The sequence below is a fragment of the Physeter macrocephalus genome, chromosome 17, assembly GCF_002837175.3.
Source record: "Physeter macrocephalus isolate SW-GA chromosome 17, ASM283717v5, whole genome shotgun sequence".
NCBI lineage: Eukaryota > Metazoa > Chordata > Mammalia > Artiodactyla > Physeteridae > Physeter > Physeter macrocephalus.
In genome coordinates, this window is record NC_041230.1 from 14,726,294 (window position 1) to 14,740,857 (window position 14,564).

General features: G+C 44.7%; 2 protein-coding genes across 4 annotated transcripts in view; both read right to left on the reverse strand.

The window, feature by feature from the left end:
* Positions 1-471, reverse strand: part of WDR88 (WD repeat domain 88) — a 56,306-nt gene extending 55,835 nt beyond the window's left edge. Inside the window, exon 1 of the mRNA XM_007101660.2 lies at positions 157-471. Coding sequence (XP_007101722.2) covers positions 157-471 — 315 coding nt within the window. The remainder of the gene's footprint in view (positions 1-156) is intronic.
* A 1,495-nt stretch (positions 472-1,966) lies between these two features.
* Positions 1,967-14,564, reverse strand: part of GPATCH1 (G-patch domain containing 1) — a 42,772-nt gene continuing 30,174 nt past the window's right edge. The window contains exons 16-21 of one of the 3 annotated variants that reach the window (XR_008615529.1): positions 13,067-13,280; positions 9,356-9,463; positions 7,303-7,400; positions 5,677-5,825; positions 4,537-4,672; positions 1,967-2,240 (exon numbers count right to left, since the gene is read on the reverse strand). Coding sequence is in view for 2 of the 3 variants with exons in the window: in XM_007101658.4 (XP_007101720.2) it covers positions 2,210-2,240; positions 5,677-5,825; positions 7,303-7,400; positions 9,356-9,463; positions 13,067-13,280 (600 nt within the window). In the remaining variant the exon portion in view is untranslated. Of the gene's footprint in view, positions 2,241-2,292; positions 4,673-5,676; positions 5,826-7,302; positions 7,401-9,355; positions 9,464-13,066; positions 13,281-14,564 lie in introns of those variants that run through there. The other 2 variants (XM_007101658.4, XM_028477974.2) reach the window with 2 other exon arrangements.

The following is a 14,564-nucleotide window of genomic DNA, read 5'->3' on the forward strand; positions in this document are numbered from 1 at the left end:
TACCCCCAACGCCCAGCAGCCACTTTGCCCACTAGGTGTGCCTGGGGCAGGGGGCTGGGCCCAGGCCTAGCAAGCCAGGTGGCTCCCTCCCAGGTCCCCTTGCTCCCTACCTGTTGGGAACAAGCCACACCCCCACCCCTTGGGGGCGGTTCTGACCTTGGAGAGGGGTTCCTGGTCGCCCCAGAACGCTGCCTTCTCAGGCATCCAGTGCTTCTCCGGCGGTGGCAAGTCATTGCCCACGGCCAGGGGGTTAAGAGAGGGCAGCAACCGGCCCCGCCGCACCTCTAAGAGCGAGAGCTTGAAGCGGCCGCAGGCCCTGACCAGGGCTACCCAGGGCAGCTTGCGGGGCCGATGCGCGGCGTCGCGGATGTGGAGCGAGGACAGCTGCACGTTACTTCTCCAGAGCGCTGTCTTCCCGTCCTGGTCCAGGGCTTTTGCGGAGCTGGGGGCGCCCGGGAGCTGGGACGCCATCTCGGAGCCCGGCCTGGCCATGAACGGTGGCGCCACGCGCCCGCGCGCCCGCGCCCCCGCCTTGGGACCCACGCGCCCTTCCTGAGCCCAGAGATCTCGCTGCTTCCGCTCAACGCCCAACACGGTTAGCCACAGAAAAATGGACTTCTAGTTCTGGGCGTAAAAGGAATGAGGCCAAGTGTGTGAAACCGGCGGCCCCATCCTCGCGGCCTCGCTTAGGGTCTTCCTGGCTCCGCCTGCCGGAATGATCTGTGTGTCTTCTGCCTTTGTAGGGGGCTCCTGGCCAACCCACTTCACCGTCAACAACAGAGAAACGGTCCATAAATTATAGCATGTGCCCAGGATTAATTAAGATGCAGATGTTAGGGGTAGGTACACAAAATATATAAGCACGTGAGGGAAATACCTGTCATAATGCCAATGAAATACCAAAGAACAAAATGTCACCTCTTGGGACTCCCCTGGTGGTGCAGTGGTTTAGAATCCGCCTGCCAATGCAGGGGACACGGGTTCGATCCCTGGTCCCGGAAGATCCCACATGCCGCGGAGCAACTAAGCCAGTGCACCACAACTACTGAGCTTGTGCTCTGGAGCCTGCGAGCCACAACTACTGAAGCCTGCGCGCCTAGAGCCCATGCTCCACAACAAGAGACGCCACTGCAATGAGAAGCCCGCTTACCGATTCACTTTGTTGTAAAGCAGAAACTAACACACCACTGTAAAGCAATTATATTCCAATAAAGATGTTAAAAAAAAAAAAAAAAAAGAGTAGCCCACACTCACCGCAACTAGAGAAAGCCCGCGCGCAGCAATGAAGACCCAACACAGCCAAAAATAGATTAATTAATTAATAAAAAAAAAAAAACTTAAAAAAAAAAAGAAGTCACCTCTTGTCCGGGAGCAGACTCAATGCTAGAAAATGACTGCATGGAATTATAACAAAAGAGCAAGGTTGTCACCCCTGGCGGGTAGAAGTAGCAGTGATTTTCTTCCTTCTTTCTCCTTCTACAATTGTTCTGATTTTTCTATGATGTTACTTTGATAACAGAAAAAAACCTCTGCACTCTATACTTTTTCTAAAGGTCTCGTCAGGGCAGATGAGGCAGCCTCAGAGCAGGGACCCAGGGCTGCAGTGCAAAGACCTGGAGCTTGTGTGACCCAGGGTGTGGGCGCACACTCTTCCACTCTTGGTCCCAGTGCTTTTCTCAGACACTTTGGTGGCATCTACCCCGAGAGGCTGAGGCCACCTGCCAGGATCCTGGTACAGTGCTGCCCACTTGGCTCCTGGCCACCAGCACCAACCACATGAGGGAGGAACCACACTCCCCAGGAAAACATGGGAAAGCGACCACCTCCCTCCCACACGGGTCCTTAAGTAAGTCAGACTGTCCTTATCTGAACCTGGCTTTCTTCACAACAAAACCAGAGAAAAGCCTTTGCTTTTCATTTCTTTTTTAAAGTTTCAGGAAATGAAAAATCAAGAAAAAAATAGAAAAATGCCATTTTAATTAAACTGTACAGTCTGAGTTTTTCCCTCTGACACTAACAGAAGTTAAAAATAGAAATCAATTTCAGCAACCTTCCAAGGCAAGCTTTGAAATGTCAAGGTTTTTTTAAAAATTATTTTACAGCAAAAATTTACAGATAAATACAATCTATACAATCTATTAACTGAGTGACCAATGAACTTGCATCCCGGAGGAGATCTGGTACTGGGACAGGCCAGGGCAGAATTCAATTACTGCCTCCTTAGTGGAAGCCGCTTCAGCCTAGAAAAGGAAATAAAAGAGAGAGAGGAGGAAAGTTAGATACAAACGGAAAAACCAGACAGCTCAGCGGGGGAGAAGAATGCCAGGCCTCTCCCTGAGCCAAAGTGGCACAAAATACAGAGGATGACCCACACCATGAAAGAAAGTACCGTTTACTCTGCACTCTTAAGATTCTGTTCCCCGCAAAACACACAGAGAGACTCACTCCTCCACATCTCATATTAAGACCCTTTTATAAAAACAAGTTCTAATCCTGGTTGCACCCACCTATCTCATGTATGACCTTTGGGAAGGAACTAAAAAAACAAAAAACAAAACCATGTTTGCTCCAGGGCCAAAAGCTCCCGAGCCGTCAGTCTTAAATCTCAGCTTCGTGCACACAAGAATGTTCACGGCGGCTCTAGTCACCAAGAAGAGCTGGGTCACACTGACTCTAGATCCGGGCTCTACAGTCCCAAAGTGGAAAACCAAATGCCCCCAACAGCGGAATAGATGAATACTCTGTGGTGTATCCCATAAAGGAATACTCTAGGGCAATGAGAACGAACCAGCTGCTGCTACGACAATACAGAGGAATCTCACAAGCCAGATGCAAGAGTTCATAGTACATGGGTCCCTTAAATAAATCTGAAACACAGGCAAGAGTGATCAGCGGTGATAGAAGCCAGAGTGGTTACCTTTGGGGGGTGGGGGTGGGGATGCTAAGTGGGAGGGGCTTCTGGAGTGCTGGTTTATTCCTTGCTCTATAGGTATATTCAGGGAGTGAACATGCACGGAGCTGGGAACTTACAGTGTGAATGCACTAAAGAGTGTACTCAACTGTATGTTTCCACGCCTGTGAAGAATGGGCAAAGCTAACTTACAGGGACAGGAGGAAGAACAGTGTCTCCTGGGGAGGGGACGGAGGGGGCAGACTGCAAGTCCATCCAGAGCTAGGCTGTGCCTTCACTGAAGGAAAGCAGCAGGGGCCCTTGACAAGAGTGACACCTCAGCCAGGCGCTGGGGATGCAAGTAAGACCCATGTGGTCGTGACCCTCAAAATGCCCCTTGCAGGAGACAGATGCAGACAGGTAATACACAGAGTGGAGTGAGGCACAAAAGATGGAGGGGGCCCCCTCCAGGCTCCCTGGGGAGAACCTAGGAAGCTTAGGGGTGAGGGGCTATGGAAACTATACCTTTAGCAACCACAAGAGTAATACTGAAATACATTTCACACCTCAGACTCTGCATTCCCTCTATCCCAGTCCCCCGCCTCAGAGATAAGTGCTCTCAGGGGTCTAAGAACCCCTCCAGCCCTTTTCTATGCAAGGATGTACATACATGTGCATGCGGGAAAATCCAAAGGCCTGAGGACAACAGTACCAGGCATATACACTGTTCTGCAGCTTCTGGTGTCTAAATGGTAAGTTTTAGACGCAAGTCAGCACACAGCTACCCGCCCACATTTTCTGACTGCTGTGCTCAGCCCACCCCACCACGCCCTCCCGATGGGCACTGAGGGGCTTCCACGTGTGCAAGCGCAAATGCCTCCCCGCAGGAACGACTCATCACATGGCCCCAAACGGTCAAGGGTGAAAATATCAGGTGTTGTTGAGGGTCAGTGGGCCTCCCTGGGCCTTGCTTTCCCCGCCTGTGAGAGGAGGGGACACAAGTCACAGCCTTATGTGAGGATTAAACGAGCCCCACAGTGCCTGGCCCATCCCTGTCACCACTGGCACGCGCCCTGAGGAAAGGGAAACGTGAATCAACACAGCCGCTTCAGGGGGCTCTGGATTAAACTGAAATGCTCATATCCGTATTGTTTCTGAACCATGAGAAGGTCCTATCCATTCTAAAGAAATAAATGAAAAAGAACAAGGCAGCGGCACTTGTCTTTCCAGACGGCAAAATATACTATAAGGCCAGAGTAATTAAAAGAGGGGGGATGAAAAGAGAGAAAAATGGCCAAGAGACCAGAACAGAGAATCCAGGAACAGATCCGCATGGGCACAGGCATTTAGAATCTGATCAAGCTACACCTCCCTTAACGGCCCAGAGCACCGGTGGGGCCGAGTGGCCAGGGCTCGCGCCTGCCATGGCCCCCGTCACCCTGGGCCCACAGCTGGACTTGCCCTACCTGGTCCCGTGCTGGCCGGGCAGGGCCACCCAGCTGCTCCGGCCCGTGGGCTGGAGGGGAAGGGAAGACAGCGACTTCCAGGCAGGACCATAACAACCTCCAAGACCATCCTCCAACCCGTTCCCCTCGGCTCCTCTGAGGGCCACATGCTAGAGTGGAACAAACTGGGATCCTGAGTACCTTTCTCAATTTAACTTATGCTCCATTGTGCTGCGCCAATGGGTTGAGAGGGTTCTTTTTCATCGCAGCTCGCCTACTCACTCTAATACAACCAGCCATCTATCTGGAGAAAGGTAAGTTGGATGCCTACCCTAGTCTGTTCACAAAAAAAAAAAGGAAAGTAAAACAATTCAAAGAGGTTAAACCAAAACAAAACTACAAAAGCATGAGAACAGTCTATATACATACACAAAACCTTACACTAGGGAAGGCCTTAAAAAGACAAAATGTAAAACATACCAACACCCCAAAAATTCATAAAACTGAGTGTTCCCAAAATTAAAGTTCCTGTTCAACAAAGATTGTTAAAAGTCATATAACAGGTAACACTCTAAAACACAAAGGATTAATATCCAGAATTATTTTTTAATTCCTAAAAATCAGTAAAAACAGTACCTAAAAACCAGTATAAAAATCTAACAGAAAACAGAATATCGTGCAAAGGACAGGAGCACATTATTCACAGAAGAACCCATGGCAAAGGCTGAGACACACAGGAAAGGCTGCTGAGACACATAGGAAAGGCTGCTCAGCCTCATTACTGATTCGGGAAATGCAATGAAGATGACATGCCATTCTTCACGCATCAGGCTGGCAAACATCTCTGTGCTATTTGTAACTGATGTAATAACAAGGTGCTTTCATAATTTAAATGGATAGAGCCACTTTTGGAAACAATTTGGTGATATTTATTCCTTCTAAATGTTCATTCCCTCTAGACTTATGCTACATAAATTTATATTATTTATATTAAAAATGTGCAACAAAATGCACGCGTACCTCTGTGCGTGTGTGTGTGTGTGCGTGTGTGTGTGGCTGCGCAAAAAAGTCTTCAGACTTACAAAGCAACAGATGACAGAGGTTACCGTGGAAGAGAAGAGAGATTTGGGGAATTGGTCACGGGCCACCTCAAACCTGTAAGATCTGAATTTTCACAATGATAATATATTTACATATTACTTATGCAATTAAAAGTTAACTTTTTAAAAAACGAGTTAATGCACCAATTTATCATTTCTGACATTTCCCTCTATGCAAACACAGCAAGGTTTCAACGAGCCTCTGAGGGTTTCTGAAAGCCTACTGCCTCCTGTCACCTACCGTCTCAGCAGTTCCTGGGGTGACAGGTCTGCGGCCCCTTCTTCATCGCTCTGGCTGTCACTGCTGTCCGTACTCTCGGAACTACTACTTTTCTCTGACTTTTTATTCTTTTGCTTGCCTTTGTGTTTGTGCTTCCGGTGTTTCTTTTTCTGAAATAAATAAATAAACAAATCAAGGAGAACAAATGGGTGTTTCCCTTCCTAATTCCATGCAGTGGTAGGCTAATGAGGCATCTGGTTGCTGGAGTCATTCAAAAACAAAAAAATTCACTTGGGGGAGCTTTAGCCTGGTGTGGGACAGACCAGGACACACAACTGGGCACACTCTCCACCGTGCATACGCTCACAGAATTGATCTTCTGGCGACAGACACAGCAGAACCAAGCAGGCACAGGCAGGACCCCATCATGACACTCAGCCCCCATCTCATCCAAGGTGACCCCATCCCCACCCCGTGAACCTGCCTGCTCCATTTTTTTAGCCATATGTGACAAACCACATATCAGGATGGCAAGCTCCCTGGAAAAGCACAAAGAAGAAACTGGTAGAAGGTCAGAGAACAGCACATACGCCGGTGAGAAACACGTGAGTTTGGTTTTCAGATCCGTCAGCACCAGTTTCTTTCCTTTCACTCCAGGAGAACTTCTCTTACCTTCCATGCTCAAGAATTCTTTTTTCTGGTAGCCAAAAGAGGAACTGTTTCTAACCAATTCTACTACTACCCAGATCACTGTGGGTACCCAGCACTAACATTAACTGAATTAAAAGCCTGTGCCATAACTCAAAAGAAGACATGGATGTTGAGACAGCGGTGTCAACAGTGTTCTTTACTTCAAATGTGTCCATTACTTCAGTGTCCATTACTTCAGTGTCCATTACTTCAAATGGCAAGCTACAGACCCAAATCTCTATTTGTAATGATGACAAAGTAGTTGAGAGTTGTTCAAACTAATACCTTCCTTTAATATTGAATGATAATCAATATCAAATGTTTTTATTCATTATCTAAATATTTTATTAAAAACAATTGTTTTATTAAACACAGTAATTAACTATTCTGTTATTTAACACTCAACCATTACTCTAAGATATTTATTTATTTATTTAATTTATTTTTTTGGCCGAGCAACTTGCAGGATCTTAGTTCCCCGACCAGGGATTGAACCTGGCCCCCACAGTGAAAGCCCCGAGTCCTAACCACTGGACCGCCAGGAAATTCTCAACTCTAAGATATTTAAATGTCCTTTTTCCTACTTTTTAATGTTCATGAGTAAAAAAAAAATTTTAAGTAGAACTGAATAAATTAAGATATTCTGTCTAAAAGAAAAACAGGACTTCCCTGGTGGTCCAGTGGTTAGACTCCGTGCTTCACGGCAGGGGGCACGGGTTCGATCTCTGGTCAGGGAAGATGCCGCATGACGTGCGGTGTGGTCAAAACAAAACAAAAAACCAAAGTTTTTCTGAAAATCGAGGGTTTCCATTGACTATCAACATTTCTGTCAAGGTGTAGAGAGACCTGTGGCCTCCATCTTGACTGGCTTCATGGGTCACCCCTGGAGGCTGGTCTAGACGACAGAAGCAGGGGCGTCTGACCCCACACACTGATCCTGGCACACACAGAAGTTACCTTCTCTTTCTTCCGTCTGTGCTCTTTCTTGGTCTTGTGTTTTTCTTTGCTCTTTTTATGTTTCTCTTTGAGAGGTGCCTCAAGTTTCTGACGAGCATCTGAAACACGAAAGTAATAAAGACATTACTCAGAGACTATAGGGGAAAAGAAGGCTAAATTACTGAGTTAGGAATCTGACGTAGACGGATGTTTACCATTAAGGCAGAACTCCTGCCCTGCCTCACTGATAAACAAGCAGATTAGCATATCATGTTGTAGATCTCTATTTAGAAACTGCCAGAAACCTCAACCTAAGACCAGAGTGATCCAACTGGTGTCTGGCCACAGTCTTATCTGCCAGATGAAGATAAAGTCAGACCAGAATGCCTACAAGCCTTCTGTCATTTAACATCCTCAGGTAAACTCAGAGATAGACCAGAGTCTGAATCTGGCTCCGTCAGCAGGTCTGTGATCTTTGGCATGTTGCTAAACCTCTCCAAGTCTGTTTTCCTGTCTGAAAAATGGGGAAAATAAGAATCCCTATCCTTTTGGGGACACAGAAAGGATTAGATGGGACCATGCACATGAATCCCATAGCCCAGAATCTGGAACATAATTGTCCACCCCTCTGACACCGTCCACCCTTTACAAAAGCACATTTCATGTGAGTCTGTCTTATAAGCAAAAACACTAAAAAATTAGCACCAAAACAATATAATATACGTGATCATTAAAAATGACTAAACATGGCAGAAATAGAGACACAGATGTAAAGAACAAATGTATGGACACCAAGGGGGGAAAGTGGCAGGGGTGGTGGTGGTGGGTTGAATTGGGAGATTGGGACTGACATGTATACACTAATATGTATAAAATGGATAACTAATAAGAACCTGCTGTATAAAAAAATAAATTAAATTAAATTAAAAAAAAAAAAAAGACTAAACAAGTTGCATGCGCTCCACTTCTCCACCTCCAAATTCTGACCGAAACGTTTTCATAGGTCATTAACTTCCAGGTCATCAAACCAGCAGAAAATTATCTATAGCAGAAACAGTGTAAGTCATTAAATCAACTTTTTTCTACCTAAAGAAAAATTCCAAGGTATTTCAGGAATATGGTTTATTTCCCAAACCCAGTTAACCGAGGCCTGCAATTTTCTAGTCCTACGGTTTGGTCAAGTATTTCCCAAGTTGACCTCCCCAGACTTTTTTTTTTTGATGCTAGTTTTTGGAAAATAGCCCATAGACCAAATTAAGTTAGCAACTATTACAAAGTTATCGAGAACCATCTGGGAAATGGGCATAACTAACTTAGCTTTCAAGTGCCGACACTTACTTTAAACTAAAGATCTGAACAATTACACAAATGAGAAATACATTCACCACAATTTTTCAAAACTTCACACATTTGACTCCTCTCTGCTTTCATCTCTTTGAAGGCTGGCTTAATTAACCAAGCCAATATGCATATGTGGGCACTACAGGAAACTATAAAGTAGATAATAGAATTTTATGTCATTTCTATATCTGGGCCCTATTATCAGATGTTTGTTATCTCAGCTTTCAAAGAGATGCCAACCAATCTAAACATTTTAACAGGAGATGTCAGTTTAAGCTGGCACTGAACAGAAGTTGTTAACAGATATTGGGGGAGGAGGATGAGCTGTATTTACTTCTGAAAGGATTAGTTTTATTTTATTTGCTGCATTAGCCAAAGTACAAAGAAGTCTCAGAATATCCTTCTCCCTACAATTCCTATCTCATCTTTGTGCCCTAGATTTTTACTTTTTTATCTCTATACGTGACAAAATTTGAGATACTTAGGGCCCTATCTGTTAAAAAGTTAAAAAAAAAAATTAAAGTACTCTAAGGCTGAAAAGCAACAGCTATCATTTAGGCACGAGGTGGAAGCACTGATTTTCCAAACATGGCTGAGAACGGATAAACTAGAAACAAACATATATATCTGGCCAGCCTCATGCTGGATTACGTTGGCAGACAGAACAATGTGGTTAGAGTTGTCCTATCTTGGCCCCAATGCAAACAGATGACATAAGGAGCTCTCGACTCACTGGGGCAGAAGACGGGAGGCAGCTGCGGGCCGAACTCCTCTCTTTCATCTACCTGTATCTTCTGAATCGGGAAGAAAGGTGCGGGCTCCTGGGGTGCTGGCTCACTAGCTGAAAAACACCAGGATATTAATTTTAGATACATGCCAAATATTAATGCGCTTGAGTCTTCAATTAATGTCTGTTTTTTACCAGATACCATGTGCTTTTCGTTCAGCACCCCGCGTAATTAGCTCACGCCAGGTGCTGAGGACACAGCAGTGAACACACGGGCCCAACCTCTGACCTCCTGGACATTTGAGCTGGGATGTCGGTCACACAAGGGCACCTGCAAGCAGGTGCCTCGGGGGCTGTACCACAGGGGTGGCAAGGGTACTTGTGGCACACACTCCACATCACCTGAGACCTAAAAGGTTGAAACACCATCGGGACTTCCCTGGCAGTCCAGTGGTTATGACCCTGCACTTCCAGTGCAGGGGGCGTGGGTTCGATCCCTGGTCAGGGAACTAAGATCCCACATGCCACGTGGCATGGCCAAATAATAAAAACAAAAACAACAATGCGATTAAGCCAGCCAAGATGACTAAATACAATATCACAAAAACTGAAATAAACAAAAAAAAATAAAAGGTAGAAACACAACCTCAAGGAAGGGCCATCTCAGGAGAATAAAGACTTACAAACAAACAGGATGTATGGCTTTGCTGGTGGTGCAGTGGTTAAGAATCCGCCTGCCAATGCAGGGGACACGGGTTTGAGCCCTGGTCTGGGAAGATCCCGCATGCCGCGGAGCAACTAAGCCTGTGTGTCACAACTACTGAGCCTGTGCTCTAGAGCCTGCGAGCCACAACTACTGAGCCCACGCACCACAACTAGTGAAGCCTGCGCGCCTAGAACCCGTGCTCCGCAACAAGAGAAGCCACCGCAATGAGAAGCCCGCACACCGCCACCAAGAGTAGCCCCCGCTCGCTGCAACTAGAGAAAGCCCACACGCAGCAACGAAGACCCAGCGCAGCCAAAAATTAATTAATTAATTAATTTTTTTAAAAAACAGGATGTAAGACTATGTCCCAGCTCAGAAGGCTTCATTTCACTCAAAATAAATCATCAGAGGAGAAAAATTGAATATAAACAAATTATGGTGTTCACATTAATAATCTCGTTTTTTAAAAAGAGATGATTAGGTTTTCGGAGAGAAGAGAGAAAGATGGGGAAAGTCCGGAAAAATATGCATCAAAGCATTAATGGTGGTTATCTCTGGGAAGGGGGAATTCCCAGAGACTTAAGCTTTCTACGTTTCTTTTCTTTTCTTTTTTTTTTGGCTGCGTCAGGTCTAAGTTGTGGCGTGTGGGATCTTCTGTTTTGGCGTGCGGGCTTTTCTCTAGTTGTGGCACGGGCTCCAGAGCGCACAGGCTCCGTAGTTGCACCACCTGGGCTCTCTAGTTGTGACGTGCAGGCACAGTAGTGGAAGCATACAGGCTTAGTTGCCCCGTGGCACGTGGGATCTTAGTTCCCCAACCAGGGATCGAACCCGCATCCCCTACATTAGAAGGCGGATTCTTAACCACTGGACCACCAGGGAAGTCCCTATATTTCTATATTTTTTAACTTTTCAAGTAATATATGACTCTGTAATAAAAAAATAAGTTGTTTTTTTCTCACAAAGAAAAAAATAGGCTGACATTTGCAATCACCTAAGAACAAACAATATTTTATATCTCTATGTAACTTTTCGGTTAAAGGCCCTCAAACATTAAACCCAAGTCCACCACAGACTGAAAGGGGCAAGCAGAACAATCTAAAACTGAGATGGGAAATTCTGTCCACCCACCCAAACATCTGAAAAGTCTCCCACCCTTGCAAGCAGCAGACAGCCTCCTTTCCTATGCCCAAACTCCTGGCTGGGGTAAACAGAACAAGTAGGACAGGCTACTAACCAGGTATTAGACTCACTGTAATGAGAACAGACACCATCTACCAAATGCTACTTATGTGCCAGGCAATGCCCATCTGATGGCTGTTCCAGAGCATACAATCAGCCCTACAGAGAGGAAAGCAGGAAGAAACCCTGTATATGTCATGACCAAATGCTTTCCACTAATCCTGGCACCTCATCAGCAACCAGGTTAAAAAAAAAAAGAAGCTATTTTTTAAATGAAAATTTTACTATTTTTAAATTCTCCTCAACTAGGATAAGTAGGAAAATCAATATTATCAAACACATCTTTACATCCTAAAAATATAGCAGAGATTTATACCAGATAGAAAAAAAAAAAAGAACTCTGCTCCACCCCATTTAAAGATACAAAAAATTATAAATCATAGAAATATTTTTTTGGATCTGTCTACTAAGACAAGGAAACAAAAGCAAAAATAAATAAATAAGGGACCTTCCTGGAGGTCCAGTGGGTAAGACTCTGCACTCCCAATGCAGGGGGCCCGGGTACGATATCTGGTTGGGGAACTAGATCCCGCATGCGTGCCGCAACTAAAAGTTCTCATGCCACAACTAAGGAGCCCACATGCTGCAACTATGGAGCCAGGGAGCTGCAACTAAGGACCCTGCCTGCCGCAACTAAGAGCCGGTGCAACCAAATAAATAAATATATAACTAAATAAATATTTTTTAAAAACCAAAAAACAAATAAGACCTAATTAAACTAAAAAGCTTTTGCACAGCAAAGGAAACCGTCAACATAATGAAAAGACAACTGCTGGTATAAATCTTGTTGTGTTTTTTTTTTTTTCCATCATCCTGGTTTTGATATCACCTCACACTTGTCAGAATGGCTACCATCAAACAGACCTCAAATAACAAATGCTGGTGAGGATATAGAGAAAAGAGAACCCTTGTACATTGTTGGTGGGAATGTAAATTGGTGCAGCCACTGTGGAAAATAATACAGAGGTTCCTCAAAAAACTAAAAATAGAACTATCATGTGATCCAGCAATTCTACTCCTGGGTATATTTCCAGAAAAAAATGAAAACTCTAATTTGAAAAGATACATGCACCCTAATGTTCACAGCAGCATTATTTGTAATAGCTAAGATATGGAAGCTCCCCAAGTGTCCATCAACAGACGAATGGATGAAGAAGATATGGTGTATATACACAATGGAATCCTACTCAGCCATAAGAAAGAATGAAATTTTGCCATTTGCAACAACATGGATGGACCTGGGAGGGTATTATGCTAATTGAAATAACTCAGACAAAGAAAGACAAATACTGTATGTTATCACTTACATGTGGAATCTAAAAAATAAAACAACTGAATGAATATAACTAAACAGAAACAGACTCACAGACTTAGAAAACATACTCGTGGTTACCAGTCAGGACAGAGAAGGCGGGAGGGGTAAACGAGGGGTAGGGGATTAAGTGATACAAACTATTATGTATAAAATATATAAGATACAAAGATATATCATACAGCACAGGGAATATAGCCAATATTTTATAACAACCCTAAATGGAGTACAATCTACAAAAATTTTTAATCACTATGTTGTACACCTGAAACTAATATAATATTGTAAATTAACTATAATTAAATACAACTTTTTTGAACTTAAAAAATACAAAAGATTAAAACATCATCAATTGCTAATTATCCTGGTTCCAAACTACACACTAAATGAAGAAAGCAGCTTCTCTAGAAACATCACTGTTTTCTTTTTTAGATCCCGAAGTCTAAAATATTTGACATACCTTGTGCCACAGATGACGTTTCCACCGAGTCAGCCTCCTGGGAACCTTGGAAGTCGGCTTCCCTGGTACCCTCCTGATCATCTTCACTGTCGCCTTGCTCATCCTCAGAGGATGAAGACTTTTCATCTGAAGAGCTGGCAAAGATGGCTTTGAATAAGTCCATGGATGGGCGGCTACCCTCTCCTTCAGTCTGTGAATCCACACCTTTGTTTACCTGTATTAACAGTGAAATAACAGTCAGAAATGAAGAAGCAAGGGTGAAAGGAGACACGCGTTCTAGAACATGGCACCCGTGCACACACACACACGCACGCATGCATACATATGCACGCATACTTACGTTTGTGCTCATTTACGTGGGTCTCCACACCCACACACTGCCTAACTAAACAATGATCACTCACACGGCATCATTTTTGTGGTGTTTCTGATTCAACACCTGTAGATTGTGCTGACTGGTAGAAGCAGCTGAAGCTATACATGGAGACAGGTCATTAATCAGAATTGCAAAGGACCCAGAAAAAGGCAGTAGGGACTAGCACAGTGCCTCTGTCCTGTTTTCAAAAGTCTATCCGAGCCTTCAGAGGTCCCACATGAAAGGTAGTGAAGACAGTGTACTCGTATAAAAGTGCTGAAGAGAAAACTGGGGGCCTCCACACAATGGGGAGGGCACCGAGAGCAAGCCAACAAAAAAATGGTCCTGGAGCTCCCCTCTGCAATTACACGTCACCCTTCCTAAAAGCAGCCCAGGTATGGAGAGTCAGGTTAGCCAATAAAGAGGCAGTGACTTTGTATACACTCCATTCTATAAACAAGGAGCAAAGGTATGAAAAAAACATGGCTCCCACGTCCTAACAGCTAATCACCAGACAGACATGGGGTGATCTAACGTGCTAAGTGTGAACAGCAGTGACGAGAGAGCCCAGGACTGGCCTAGATCCGAACCCACTTCAGTCCTTCCATTTTACCACTGAAGAACGTGGGTCAGGGGCTACAAGAGGCTCTGTCAACGACGCACGCATGCTACGTGCCCAGGGTGGATCTGGACTCTACCACCAGCTCTCCTTGCTCTCGGCCTGGGGTCCCTCCCCAGTCCCACATCACCTTCAATTTCTGAAGCAGAGTTACAAATACGCACGTGAGGAAAACCGAGACAAGACAGTGGAATTTATGATTTTAAAGTAAACCCTTTTCATAGAAAAAAATTAAGGAAGAAAAGCATACCGTTGCCCACTAAAAATAACCAGGACACCTTGGAATAAGGACTGATTCTAGAGCTGGGGCTGAGAAATAAAAAGATGAGGCCAGAACATCTTACTATGCCCAGAAAGTGAGGCCATGCTCAGAGGGTAAAAGGGACATTTCAACAGGACACAGAAGCCAACTTGAAGGGGCTTCAACTAAACAAACTAGCACAATTGGAGCATTAAAATAAATAATGATAGTACTGAATTATCCCTCTGGATAAAATAGGAAACCATGGGTCCACAGTGACATA